Source organism: Alligator sinensis, unplaced genomic scaffold, assembly GCF_000455745.1.
Source record: "Alligator sinensis unplaced genomic scaffold, ASM45574v1 scaffold1241_1, whole genome shotgun sequence".
NCBI classification, from domain to species: domain Eukaryota; kingdom Metazoa; phylum Chordata; order Crocodylia; family Alligatoridae; genus Alligator; species Alligator sinensis.
This window is the reverse complement of record NW_005842202.1, coordinates 425,532-440,665: the sequence shown is the minus strand read 5'-3', so window position 1 is coordinate 440,665 and position 15,134 is coordinate 425,532. Positions and strand designations below refer to the sequence as shown.

The 15,134-nt window shown below is 47.8% G+C and overlaps 1 protein-coding gene across 1 annotated transcript in view; it reads right to left on the bottom strand.

The window, feature by feature from the left end:
• Positions 1–15,134, bottom strand: part of SIK2 (salt inducible kinase 2) — a 90,821-nt gene that overhangs the window by 14,471 nt on the left and 61,216 nt on the right. Inside the window, exons 7-11 of the mRNA XM_025207632.1 lie at positions 15,039–15,134; positions 12,844–12,967; positions 10,310–10,530; positions 8,152–8,304; positions 5,123–5,287 (exon numbers count right to left, since the gene is read on the bottom strand). The exon at positions 15,039–15,134 is cut by the window's right edge and continues 1 nt beyond it. Coding sequence (XP_025063417.1) covers positions 5,123–5,287; positions 8,152–8,304; positions 10,310–10,530; positions 12,844–12,967; positions 15,039–15,134 — 759 coding nt within the window. The remainder of the gene's footprint in view (positions 1–5,122; positions 5,288–8,151; positions 8,305–10,309; positions 10,531–12,843; positions 12,968–15,038) is intronic.

Here is a 15,134-nt window from a genome sequence, read left to right as displayed (position 1 = left end):
ATACTTTTTAGATACAGATTAGAAGCCTGTTTCTTAAGAGTTGGTTTAGATAGGGTGGTCCTACCTTGAGCAGGGCCCTTTCTTTCTAAGATGTTGTGAATTATATGAGCTATTGTAGCTGGCTGGAGGCATTCATTTGCTAGGGTGTCGCATCCAGTCCCTGGCTGAGGAGTTTGGGGGATACCTGCGTTATAAGAAGGGGCTTTTACGTACACTCCTTACTAATGCTAGTCAGTCCTGTGCTAATGTCATTTTCTGACAGCAACCAAACAAGAACGGGCAGAGGTCAGTCACATTCCAGGGCTACACTGCAGAGCTCGCATTGTTTGTTTTACAGGAAAAAAATTAACCAACAGCCCCAACTATCATTATTTTTTTAGCACAGAAGACCATTCCCCTTGTCCAAGCATTTTCTATAGAGCTAGGTATCCAGGTTGTAGCCGTACTGGCCTAGAGGAAAAGGCAAGAGCTATAAACTTGACTGAAACCTTTGAATGCGGTCTGGAGCAAAGCCGTATTCACCTAGTAGAGCTGTTCCCAATGCAAGCTGGAAATGTTGCGGGTTCCAGTTATTAAATGCATGAGAGAAGATGACACCCAGAGTCCTGTGAGCCTCTGCCCTGGCTTCAGCTGCTGGAATCCCTCTTGGCGTCACGGTGCGGGCTTGGGGAGGGGACCAGCGTTTTGTTTAAGACAGGGAGGTAGCCAATTCCTGTCACTTTTTGTACTGGGGAGACGTATAGTGAGAGACCTCAAAGAGCCTCCTGCTGCCACAGGGGATTCTGCAAAAATACTCCCCCCGCCTCAAAGTGCCAGCCTGATGGCTCCCTAGAGGCACTGCTCACCACACTGGAAGATCCAGCAGCTACATCTCTATTAAAGCCACACTGATGGGTCCCAAGACCTGCACTGACTGGCAAAGTCTGATTCAAAGTGGAGGTAACAAAATTAAAATACCTCTTACTGAGGGGTCAGATCCAGGCTGCCATGTTTGAAGGCATGTTAGTTGGCCATGTTGTAGCCTAAATTTCCCCCCTGGGCTAAAATATGGCCAGCCAGAACGGCTTCAGACACAATACTCTTTAGGCTGCAGGATGAGAAGAGAGCTTTTCAGTTGTACTAAATTAACTTGATTAAGCTAATGCAATTGGAAAGCCACACCCTGTTTGTTGCAAAGAAAGACCTGTTGGTCTTTTTCCTCTCGTGCTTAATAAGGATTTATTGTTTGATGTTTTGTCACCAGGAAGTACCAGTCAGGGATGGACTTGCTGCTCTGGTACCAGTGTAAACCGTGGAGGAGCACTGCTAGCTAATATTTACCAAGGGGGTGGCCAGGGAGATGTGATCTGACAAGTCAGGTACTGAATGCTTTCCTGATGCCGGCTTACAGGCTCGGAGAAGCAGCACTGCAAAGTGGCAGAGTGCATGCCACCTTTGCCTCTCTGGCTCTAGGAATAAACAACCTGTTTGCAAATAAAGTAATGATATTTCACACCTGAGAATTAAGCATCTCCAAGCTCTGTCCTGCCATACCTCCCGCATCATCAAAAGTAAAATATTCTGCAGTTAGCACTTAGTTAACAACTCTGCTGCTGCAGCGTCCAGAATTGAATTCAACTTCCCTTCTGACAGCTGGGTTAGCCACATACCAGCCATACCCAAAATCAGATCCACGATTCAGAATAAACAAAGAGTAGATCTATTGAATAATACAAAAAGGCCATTTTTTATAATGTTCTGACTTCCAATAGTTTCCAGACTGTAGGGCAAGAAAACAGGCTAAACTTTTGACATCATGCAACCACTCACCGACCAAAAGGCTGAAAACAGCTGCTGGGCTGTTCTCAAACATTCAGCTCTTTCCAAATGCACACGTTAGGGGCCAGTAACACCATGCACATGTTCACAGCAAGCAAGCTGGGGATTCAGATTCTAATAAAGAAATGACTTTGGGCTGTTCAATCTCAGCTGGGTGTTTGTTCCCCCTATGGTCCTGGCTCCTGTTCTTTAGAAAGTCTGCTCCTTCTCCAAGACAACTGGATGGGGCAGTGCAGCAGACTGGAAGGGAGCAGGAGGGGAGGCTGCCGCAGGTCAGAGTCAGTTTGCACGAGAGGTCAGGGCTGGACCTGCAGGCTCGAGGTGCGCTGGCAGGAGCCGGCCACTGCCCTGCTGTGCTTTCACCACTGCTCTTAGGTCCTTGGACTTTTATCAGTACTAAATTTGTGCACAAACAAAAACTACAGCAACTGTCAGTACAGGTGCAAGGGTCTTTTGTTCAGATATGAATAGGACAAAACTACCGTCTGTGGTCTCCTATGCAAAAGTGGTAGGGCAATAAGTCAATTGGGGAACATTATTTTCAGCCCTTTGGTATTTTGAAAACTTCTGTTCGTTTAGAAAACAGCCTGTCAGCACTGGCAGTTGCTATTTGACACAATGGTCATAGCAGCAGCCTGTGTTTCACTGCCTCTGGAAAATATTTACAGCACTGTGGTGAACAGCTATAAATATTTTGGGCTGGTGGGATACTATAAGGACGGTATTTACAAAGAACACCGCTTGATCTGTCGCCTGATATTTTAAGTCAGTGGCTCAAATTGTTTCCATGAAGTGGATTCTCTCTCACGCAGACCCTTCCCTTCCTACTTGTGGGGCATCTATCCATCATGCATCTAAAGTTCTTAAACATCACTGCGGTGGATTTCATGGAGTCTTTGCAAGGCAAAAACTCCTGCTTTTCCCCTTTGGCAACAACAGCTTTATGGCAACAAATATAGCTTCCTACTTGGAAAGCATAGTATATTTTACAGTATATTTAATACACAATTCAGCTGCTGGAAAGGAAGAGGAAAGCCAGCATCATGGGACCAAGTGGCACTCTGCAGTCCACTAATGATATGGGTCATGCGTTGAGAAACCATGACAGACAAGCACATAAGACCATAATAAGAGTGTCATGGATTGGGTCAGACCATAGGTCCATCGAGCCCAGTATCCTGTCTCCCACAGTGGCAGTGTGCTGTAGCACACAGCTGTGGCAATGCCTCTAAGGCAAGTATGACTTGACCCCACACTGTCATCTCTGCATGGGGGTCTAGGCTGTCCAATTTGCTTTGTAAAGGGTGGTGCGAGACAGCTGACTCAGTAGGCTTTCCGCTGGAAGAGACTCCGCATGGATCCATTCGGGTCAGTGAGGTGGAAAAAAGATCCAAAATAAATCTTACTGTTGAAAGCTAACCATCAACAAGTAATAACCCATCAGAGTGGCGAGCGGGAGGTAAAGCCCAGGGTGCGAATCAGGCTGAATGTGCGATGCCAAGATTAAAATCACGCTCCCGTGACAAATGCGCGAGAACGACAAAAATGAGCACGTGAGGATGAGGTTTCATAGAAACATTTCCATGAGCAACCTGCATCCCCATCACAAGAGCTCCCAAGTTCTCTCCCTCATGCCAGCTTGCCTCTCTCAGCTACAGATGTCCCAGCATGATGGCAAAATGCATCAAGCTCACTTCATTGCAGCTCCCTGCAGAGAAAGGAGCTGTAGCCGTACAGTTGTATGGCCGTGGAGCCGTCGCATCCTATTAGGGGAGTTCAGTTAAGTGTGTTAGCTGTGGAGGTGTGGGAGGCCTACACAAAATCTTCCAGTCTGATTACAGGAAACAAAATCCATTAAATGGGACTGCAGTTCTACACGGTCTCCAGAGCTGATTTCATACACATTTCTAGCTACAGGAATGGCCTTGCTGAGAAGATCAGCTGCAAGCCCTTTGAGACGCTGCTGTTCTAATATTTTCTGACAGTCTGAAGGTCCTGCAGGCTATTTATCCATCGAGAAAAGAACTAAAAGAAAAAAAAATATCACATACATACGCTATCGTGCTTATGTCTGCCCATTTTCCTATAATTCATAATAAGCCAAGCAGAAGAACAAAATCCTAAATACATTTAGCTAGTAATACAAGCTAATGCTTAAGGTTCCATATGGCCTTCTCTCCTCATCTGTCTACTGTTTTGAACATAAATATATATATCACCTGTGCAGTCTCGGCACAAAGAGGACTGAAGAACAGCGTGCGTTTGAGAAGTAGGGAACACCTGCGTGGTAAGACGGATTTGTTTTCCTAAACAGCAGCCCAGCGTGTTTGGAAAGTCTGAATGAGACCCATGGGAGCCAGGTAAATAAGCAGGTGATAAGTATAGCTACCGCAGGTGTGAGCAATGACTGCCTTTTTTGCCCATCGCTCACCTCTCCACGTGCAATATGGGTGCGTGTGCAATGTCTACCTCGCAGAACAGACATGCCGTGATCCGGGGAGGTAGGTGGAAAGAATTCTTTGGCCATGTGTAGCCTTACCTGCCCTTTCCCCACTAACCAGTCTCCCCCCAGACTGTATCAAGTCTACAAGTTGCACTGTATTCATCAGGCCTGTCTCTTCTCACCTTGCGCCTCAGGATGATGTTACAAGAAGCGGTGAGGTTAATAAGGCATATTTCCTCTGACATGAAAATACAACTGAACACAGAGCAGGCTTGTAGCCTGGAACACAGGACGAAAAGGGACTTCTTGGGTCATCGAGCTCTCTGCAGAAAGCTCCGCTTTGATGGCTAAGCCACCTCCTATTTCCTGTGGGATAAGAGCATGCACCAGACAAGGCCAGCTGGGACCTGCCCTGTAAAGAGCCAGTATGAATTACAGTTAATCCACTGAAGTTGACAGAGTGAGAACCCAGCTCTAGCTCAAAAGCGTTTTCCATTATGAAGGTGACATACCCCAAATGCAAAGGAACAGGCTTCTAATTAATTCATGTGAGGCTGCAGGTATTTCTAATACCAAATGTGCTAGGCAGTCCCAATATGAACAGCACCAATATCCCTATAATTTCAGAGACCGAGGGCTTGGACACACAAGTTACTACGAGGAGAGTTACAGAGCATTGGTTACTCTGTGATAACTGCCTGAAGCGCACAGAAACAGGAGGTAGCTGACCCCTCGACGGAAGCTGATCAAACTCCTCTGCATTTCCCACAGACCAGCCAACGCACTTTAGCTTCGCTTGCCTTCTGGCAGTTTGTTGCGTGCACCCACGTACAGAAAAGGACGCATAACTCCAAGACGTACCTTTGGTGTATCAACTCTCTCTTCCTCCATGAAGGCTGACTCCGCCTGGCAGCTGGATGGGGGGAAGGAGAAGACTTCTGCAGCAGAAGTTGAGGGCAGACCCGGAGACCTCAGCAGCCGTACATTCTGTGAACGCAGGTTCACGGAAGCCGCCACAGCTTGTGCCTACAAGAGGTAACAAAACCAAATGGAATTAAGTGGAAACTAAGAAAAAAGGAAACACAGATCATTGCAAAATATCTCAAACACCCATGACCGGGGCTCCTCTGACTCTAGTTGACCCTAGTCAAGTTCTGTGTTGGATAAAGGGAGATGCACACTGTTTGAGCAACCTTTCTTCAAGGCCACTGGCATACTGAGGTCATGAGCACTAAAGGCACAGCCCAGCTCCTAGGTAGGGGGTATAATCTATTCTTCCCAGAGAAATGCCTCATTCATATAGTCTTTTGAGCTCGTTAAAGCAAGTAGCTGTAGAATGATGAACACCAGACATTTGTGCTGCACAAAGGAATAAAAAGGGGCAAAATTCTTCCATTGTCCCTTGGGGACAGCGAGCAGAGGTGGCTCTGCCACAGCCTGAGGGCGAGTCATAGGATGGTGTAACACAGGCATGGGTGATGTGGTGCAATCGCACATCTTGGGCCAAGGAGCCACATGAGACATTTGGAAAACTCAATAAATATTAACTGCAGACTCAAAGGCTGGGGAAGACTGATGGGAGCTGTAGTGCAGACGGCACTCGTCACCATTTTACCATAAGCATGGTAGCACAAAAGCTGGACACAGATTTGCCTACACCAGGTTCCTAGCTCTACAGCTGAACAAGAGGCAGGCTCAATAGGCAAGTGGTGGCAAAGTTTCTAGTGCAGACACACCTAATGTCATTTGTGTCTCAGCCGTCTCCTTCAAACTGCCAACTGGCATATGGGTATGTTCTTTGGGCAATCATGTGCCAGACTGGTGCTTTCAGACCTGATGCAGTTTAATGCCTTCCACTTCAGGGAATCCAAACCAAGCAAAATGTCCTGCAACCCAAACCGGAGCCACTCTGCCTTCTGGAAAAGCAGCCGGAATGAAAGAAATACCGAGAGCCACTAGACTCAAGCACCTCTAAATGCAACAGCACTCAGCATGTGGGAGGAACCAGGAACATGAAAGAATATATATTTGATGCTATTACAATCTACAACTCATCTTAGGCCAATTCAATTAATGAGGTTAAGTCTTTCATGTTGCCAGTTGTGCATTAATGGAAATCAGAGGCAGCGCAGTATCTCTGCACCTTAATGAAAAGGAGGACAGAAATGTAAAAGCAACTCTAAGGGACTGACTGAAACAAGGCAGGACAAACTGGATGCTACCTGTTTGTCTTGGAGGAAATCACCAGGGAAGAAAGTGTGAGTGATGGAGCGGCAAAAAAAGAAGTGCCCCGGAGCCTGCACAGATTCCATCAGTTCTGCAAGTGAACGCAAAAGATAGAGAGCAGGCAGCTTTGGAGTGGAGGCACTGGAGGGGTCAGCTGCATAGGAGCGAGCACCTAGTTCCCAGGGGTATGTTGATAAAGAGCATGTGACACCCGCTTCTTCAATCATTAGTTATTCGCCACAAGGAATCTACTTGCACAGAGGAGCTTGCAGACCTCTGGGGAACCATCTCCAATAGGTTCAGCCAGCTGTGCTGAGGGATCCCTAGAGAAATTAGACACTTGCTGTGTCTCAGGAGAACCCAGCGCTGGTCTCAACAGAAACACCATGTATTTAGCAACAAGCACGGGCACCCCCGAGGCACCACGTGTCTGAAGGCAGTATGGTCTGATTACCTGGAGCTCAGATACCACAAGGAAACAATGCCTTATGTGTAACATGATATAAAACTAGACAGCTCGGCCCTAATGATTTGTCCTGGGCACCTCCTGACACTTTACTTCTCCCCACTGTGCTCTAAAGGAGACTGAGAAGAGGGGTGGGGCAAGTCTTGGCTCATTTCTAAGACCCCGCACAACACCTGCATTTAATAGTGCTGCACAGAGTCAATGGGTAATTAGACCTCATCTCACTGCAACCCCCTGTAAAAAACGTGCCTGTTTACTCTGAGCAGAGCACGCCAAATCCTCCAACGTGCAAACCTTCTCTTTCAAAACTGTGAATACCCTCTCACATGTTTATGGCTTTCCTAGTACCAGGTGCACCTGAAAAGTTGTGTCCAGAGTCTTTGGGGTGGATGAGCACATGCAAGTGAAGAAACAGAAGTTAAGTTTGAAGCTTCCCATGCCCAATCAATCGAAGGCTAAACAACATCCTCCTAGTAGGCTAAGCCCCAGTAAGCAAAGCTAGTCCACGCCTGACTCATCCCAATTCCCTTGCCCAGGATGAGCCTTCCCCACTCTGGTTTCCCCAGCCTGGTCACAGAGACCATGATTGTGACTCATGCCCAAATAGCAAGACCAGAACTTCATGCTCCCTGTTGTCTGATCTCATCTACTGGATAGCTTCTCAGTCCAAAACAGCTCTGGGATCAGTATCATAGCCTTTGCTGTGCTCCCTACTCCAAGGGAGAAAGCAGGCTCCTTTTAGCAAGGAAGGCAGCTCAACTTGGGAGCTCAGGTCATGAAACCACGGCAATTCCCTGCACAGAGTAGTTCTGACTTGATCTGATGTCCCAGTGACCCCAGACCAAAATGAACCAGAAAGGTAGCTGGTCCCACAATGCCAGCTGTCTGGGAACCAGCCACTTTCCAAAGGGCTGTCATCTCATTGTTTATATGGAGTGACAATAAAGATCCTAGTGTCACACTGATTTGAGGTTCCCGCCAACAATAAGATCAATTCTCACAAGATCAGTCAGATAACTGGCCTATCTCAAGATGGCTCTCAAGAGAGACATATACAATGTGCAGCAAATGCTTGGGATTAGGGATCCCAGGAAGGACAAAGGTTCCTCTGCATGGAGATACCAAGGACTGAGACCTCACTAGACCAGAGCATCCTGTCCGGTCCTCAGCCCCTTCTTGGCCTGAAATGAGGAGTTACCTTGGCGACTGTTTGTTCAGCAATGGTGCTGGGCCGACGCTGGCGAGCATCGACCCTCTGCTCCACGGGGAAGCTGCTCCGATGCGACTTGAGTCTCTCCACTAACAGGTAATAGATAGCAGCAAAATGGTTATAACTCTTGTTCTGCAGTGACTGAAAAAGAGAAGTGCAAAGGTTTGAATGCAGGCAACGTCATGTGCATTTCACTTGTTCCTAGGGGGGAAGCTGGGGGGGAGGACTTGAACATCCAGGCTCCAAGACCACAAAATAAGGAAGTAGGTGGAAACTGCACTTCAGCAAAATCAAAACAAAACACTTGAAAGGTGACAGGGCTGCAAGCAAGCACCACAGTGATCAACTGGAGGAGATGAAGTTCCAAGCCAAGGGCCAGGCAAAGAGAGCATCAGCCTCTTAAGACTCAATGGACCTTATAAGTTGACAAGACCAAGTATTTGCAGCTGCATGTGGGAGCTTGCTGTGGGGACATCTGCATAGATATTCAGAGCTGGGCCTTGAGGTTGCTTTCAAAGTCCCCAAGCTGTGGGAGTTACCTTCTGCATCTATATCTGACTATATAGTTTGCATTAAAGATATCCACATTATAATGCTTATTTTCTTAAGTAAAGCCTTCCTGAGTACTGGCTTGCAGACTGCAGACAAACTACTTATGCTTGAGGCCTGCATATCTGGTTAAGGCACAACCTCAATGCAGAAAGGGCAGGCCAGGAAGTGAGCAGCTGTAGGGCAGACATTGTGCCCTGAAGCACCGCAGTTTTTCCAGGGTCAGGCTGGAGTGCTGCTGGAGGTCCAGCTTAGGACTTTGCAGTCTGTACATTTGGTGGCTCTGAGTTTTAAGGTGGCCTTCCCTATCAGTGCAGAGCCTGCGCTCCTCCTTGCCACGATACTTGGTGTCTGCTCATCTCAGTGGGGACCACATTCTAGGGCTCCACCATGAAGAGCGCCCCTTCCACACCCCCGGGGCAATGGAGCACTAAGTCCTGGTGTGCTGAGACACAAGCCTTTTGCGGCAGGAAACTTAAAAACCTGCAGCCTCCACACGGGCTAAAAATACCACCCGTTCTGAAGGAAATGATGGCACCGACTCCATAGGGAGCCTTTCAGCTTTTATTTCTGGGCAGAGGCACGATTTGGAATCCAAGAGAGACACTGGCAATTGCTTGCTGCTTTTATGCTCCCTTTGACTTTTCTGAAATGCACGCTCCATCCTTTCAGAAGCTGAAAACCAAGCTACTTTGACTTCTGAGTTTGCCCCTCTCCATTTGACAGGCGATGATTTCCCCAACACCACACTGTGAATCTAATGGAGCACAGTGTCTGGCTAAGAATCAACCTTGCTGGCATGAAGATCCTTATAAAAGGGGTACTTGTAAGCTACACGCTCTCTGCATCCCACTAGCCATTTTAAATGGAGTGCAGATTTAAATGTAGTGTAGCTCACTGCAAAGCAGTTCTGCTTGCTCCACCATACATTGCCATGTGACCCAATACCAAATATCTGGAATAGCATATTAATTCAATTAAAAACAAACCCCTAATAAACTAAAAGATCCGCGTGCAGGAATGGAGGCTCTGGGACATACAGAATGAACGCACTGAGCTGGGTTCCAAATCAGACTCCTAACACTAGTAAAAGTTAGGCTGCTTCTTCCCATCCCCCCTTTTTATATGATCTACGCGCTTTCTGCTACAACTGGCAGAAGTTGCATGGGGGGGAGCCTGGGCCTGAAGGTCAGGACTGAGGAGGACTGATAAAGCTGTTTGTGGGAGCACTGCACAACATCCGCCCACAGCACACCTAGCATGAGCCAAACACTCTCATTACTGGAAACATTCCCTACGTGGGACTCCCGAAAAACTCCTCTGATCTCTTCCATTTGTCAGTCACAAAGAACTGGGGGCTGGATCTAGATAGAGCGGCTGCTGCACATTTCAGAAAGCTTACATTTTTCAGGATCTGGGGCAAAAACTCCTGTGACTTGTGCCAGCCCTGGTGAAGGTCTGTGCAGAGACACACCAGCAGTCTGACTTGGTCGCAAGTGTGGGGAAGACGATTACAAGGAAACTCGGGTAACACCTAGACTAGCAAAGCAGGAACGAGCTCCCCCTGGGGTTAAGTCTTTCTGGAAGCCGATTTTACCTCAATCGTTTTCTGCTGGTCTATTCCAAGGCTGTGCATCAGCCGCAAAACCTGCTCATTATACTCTCCAATGGAAGGCTCGTTCTCCTGTCCTTGCGGATAGAGAATGGGTCTCTGCACAGGAACTTCTATTAGCATCCACTTGTGCTCCTTAATCTGAGCAATTGTCAGCCTCTTGGATGGGTCTAGGACCAGCATCCTCCTAATCAGGTGCTCGCATTCTGTTGGGATAAAAATAAGGTTAAGACAGGAACAGGCCGCTCCCCCATCAGCACAGGGTTGTGCTGCAAACACAACTCATCTGACACTTACTGAGGCAGCAACAACAACAGGAAGCTGCCTTCCTTTTACCTGGTGTCTGTTCTCAATAAGTTTCCTGAAAGTTAAAATCATCGTTCAAGCCCAGGCCTTGAATGTGCAGCAAGAACAAAATCAACTCCTTTCAAATGAGCCAGTTGGTGAGTGGGGCCATTACTCCTAGGCAGCTCCTGTCCAAAAGTCCCATTAGTACTTAATACCTTGAGAAGCCACTTGCTATATTGTAAACGCAGTGCCAACCTTAAGGGATGATGTCTCACCAAACCTCTGCAACACAGGGCAGGACCCATCCTTCCGCCCCTGCTAGCTGGAAAAAATGCTGCAGGAGGGTTGAAATAATTAACCCAAAGCCATGAACTGGGGTTGGAATACTGGACTTTCTTTTACATCATACCCCAGAGGCACAAATTCAAAGGATTAAGCTGCTTCTGTAGCTGAGCAGCAGTGTAGGCACTGGCTTGGAGTCTGACCTTTCACTCAAAACCCATGGAGACACTCTAAGTTTTGGCTGCAAAACTGACTCTGAACACACATGGCTGCTCTTGCTCTCTGACACCCCAAAGTGCTGGGCAGGACTGAAAACCCTGGTTTAAAGCTGCAACATCTTTCAGGGCTCAGAAGAGGAGGGTAGCATTAGCTGGGGCTGCAGTTTTATGTAATGAGAACACAGTGCATTAAGCTTCAAACTCAACAGCCACGCTTGCAGCGGTGCACTTCGTGCCTCCAGCGCTGTCGCTACGAACGGACTTCCTCGGTGGCAGGCAGGGTCAGCCCCGCGTACGTTGTCGGCTATTTATTCCTGTGTTTACCTCAGTGGGTTTCAGCGCTGTGCTAACGGCTCACAACCCTTCCCACTCCTTGCAAGCTGGTTTCAGCAGTAACAGCTGAGCTGGAAGTGAAACCCAGGGTGCATCTGCACTGCAGTCTCAGAAGCAACAGCAGCCCTTGTAGACAAGCCCCAGCTAGCTTTAAGCCAGCTAGGTCAGGCACTGCTGGGTGTGCAGCCGCACCAGCACAGAGCTCGGTGCAGGCTGCAAAACCAACCCAAGCAGCTGGGTGAATACCAGGGCAGTCAGCCCACAAAAAGCTCTGAGCTTCTAGGCTAGCCTGCCTGCGCTCAAGCCTGGTTGTCTGCAGGTGGTTTGAAGAGGTTAACACTAGTTGCAATCTCTGTAGTGAGTGCCCTCTGGATGCATCTTGTGAAAGCAGAGCATGGACCATGAAGCAAGAGACAGGGGAAGGCTAAAGGGAAGGGCCTTGGGTATGTCTCGTGTGGCTGTTCTTGGGCTCGTACCAAAGGCCATTCACTATCAAGGGGAAAGAAAGACTAACATATGTTTTCAAAGAGGATTAAAGAGTTCATGACACCCTGGATTTAAAGGGAAATGGGCCTTTTTTTAAAAACTGGAAAATTAAAAAAAAGTGTAAGGTTCAGGATCCCTTTAACATAGAAGGGTCTAAGGGGGTCCCAGCCTGCAGGCCAATGCCGCTATTATTGCCTCCTGCTTGCCTGTGATCAGAAGCAAGGGAGAATGGAGATGCAGCACAGCTGGGCCCATCAGACAAGGCAGAGATCTCAAGGTCTCCGAGTAACATGCTGGAATGCTGGAGATCTGACTGCGGTAATCTGTCATACAAACTGCTTGTGAATTTTTCCCCCCTTCTCTTTGCTTGTGCTGAACAGATGCAATCAAAGCAAAACAGAGCAAAGCCAATCTGCACTGTGCCGATGGCCATTTTGTTTCCATCACATTCTCTTTCCAGACTAAAATAAACGTTTATACCTTGGAAAAATGAGAAAGAATCGCTGCTTGAATTTGGGAACATGGTTCTGTTTCTCATCAGCGGTAGGGAAGGGGCCATTCCACTAGAACTATGATCTTTTCCGTCACCCTCAACCGACTCGGGATACATGTGCAGTGTAGCAGAGCCACCCATGTTAACTTGGGTTCTGGAGGACATCTAGCCATGACAGCTCAAATCTCTGCATGGGCTAATCTACCCCGCTGAGAAGCATCAGTGTCAGCCACTAGCTCAGAGTTTTCTGCCTCCAACTCAGGAGACAAGGTGACACTTGGTACTCAGCAGGGCACACCAAGAACACTGCCAGCTGCCAATACCAGCTGCCTTGCCTCCCATCTCCAGGTCTTTGCGGGACACATGGAGAGACATCTCCAGGACTCTGAATCCCCAAAGCATAAGGACAGATTTGTTACCTTCTGACATGAAATAAGGGATCCTGAATCTTCCTTCCAGAACTCGCTGCCTCAGAATGGGGAGGGTAGGTCCATCGAAAGGCAATGCTCCACAAACTAGGACGTACAGAACTACACCCATGCTCTGGAAGAAAAAGAGAGCGTTCCCACTTTCACCTTCCAAAATACATATGCGCATTACTGTCTGCGAGACTCTCTAGGCAAACTCTGCCACAGGAAACATCAGCTTCTTCTACACGCTGCAGAAAACAGGAGCTTCAAAGAAAATAAAGGAATTGTATTTCCCAAAGTCCCTAGGCACAAGGAACAGTTAACCCCCATGACTAGGCTTCCAGTACCTTGTGCTGATAAGCAGGCAAAGCTGGGGCATGTAATGGGCCAGAAGCTCCGGCTGCTAGCAGAAAACTCCACGCACGTGACTGAAAGGCACTTGAAGAGTGAGCCCCAACTTTAAGCAAGACTGAGACACTCTTGGCTTCATTTGAATGCTGTTCAAACAATAGGAGTCGCAGCCATCCCAAATCCAGAACCCTCAATTTCTCTATGCCCATTGATTTGCAAAAGCTTGAGGGAAATCCTCCTCCTGGGGTTAGCAAAAACTATGATGGCAATGAGATACTCAGCTAGCGACTCTGGCTGTGCGGAAGGCTCATTAGAGGGATCACATAACGTGTCCACCCGCCAGAGCCATTTCTGAGCGTGTGAGAGAACTGGCAATGCAAGCGAAAACTCCTGCAAGATTTGCCAAAATCAACTACAGTGCCACCCCAGATGAAGTATCCAGCCAGGGGTTCATGCCATGAGCTGGTACAGGGAGCCACTGCACTGGGTGTCAAGGGAAAGAGGCAAAGATTCTCAGCACGCTCTAATTTTGCAAGCGTAACGAGATTTTAAGGGTAAATCCATTTCCTTCCCTACGCATTTGCTGAGGTCTGCACTGAGGACTGTGGGTTCCTCTGCAAGCTCAGAACTTTCTGAGCACCAGTTCCTCGAGCTATGATGTCAGCCCCCATCAGCTGTCATGGGAGAAATGCAGAATCCTGAACTCGAGTCCTGGTGCAGGGCGAGGCGGGGGGAGAGAAAACTGCTTTTTGGCGGTTTCGTCTTAGAAAGCAAACATGCTTGTGGTTTTCATCGTTTGTAAGAGGATTCTGTTTGCGTTTGGGGATCTTAAAAAAAGTTTAGCAAAATGTTTACCAAAGTTCTGCAATTCACTTCTCATATTCAAACATGGCCCCTGTTCTTCTTACCCTTGAGCATGGCCAAGGAGCATGTAAACAGATTCACATTTGAGTCACAGGTTAATGGGTCCAGCGGGGTTGCAACCTTTAGTCCTTCTAAAAGAGCGTGGCTGGGGAAAGCATCTTTTGGTGAAAACAAAGTGGACCTTTTTAGCTGAACAGCTGCAAGGTGAACTTCTCTGCATTGCCCTGCTTGCAAACTGAGCACTGACTGATATCAGTCTGCGTCTCTCCGATAAATACAGCACTGCAATCCTGGTGCCAAAACAGAGCCTGCCAAATGGCACCGTATCTCTGGCTGCCTCAGGACCATCATCATAAAGTACCAGGACACCAAAAAAACAATGAGAAACAAATGAAGAGTGAAAGGCATTAGGTCTGATAGGGCCATGAAGAATGCAAGGACCTCTTTGCTGCATTGTGATAATGACTATTTTACTTCATGAGATTTAAGCTGTTTTCTCTGTCCTCTTCTATGCAAGCAGCATGCAGGGAAAGGCAATCACTGATCAAGAGCATGCATCTGCTGCAGTTCCCCTGCACAAGGCTCATTCTCTTCCCCTCATGCTACTGACTCAGACCGTTCCTGCAGCCCTGTCAAGAATTTAAATCCTTAACTGGATTCAAACTCTTAGGGGAGAAGGAATCACTGCTCAGACCAAGAAGAGAGACAGGGGCAGCTTTCTAGGCAACTACATTCTCTCCTGTAGTGACTTTGTGTGTACCTGCAGTGTGACCTCAGGGCCTACCTAGAATTCAAAGCGACTTTGCAAAGCAAGGTTTCGGGCTTCAAAACCGTAGTGCCACCTGGTCGTTTTGTGACTTTGTTTAGAGAAATAAAGCTACAGAAGATCAGACCGTCTGTGGCCTAAAAGAAATTCAGGATTGACTCTGATGTTAGCAGGGTCTAAAAGGTGATTTTAACCTTGTGAAAAAGTAACTAAGTCAAGATACCCAGATATCCAGCTGGGGTCCCTCGTATTGCTGCCCTTCGAAGACCTCAGGGGCTGCATAGGGTGGGCTTCCACACCAGGTGGTCAGAGGCTCCCC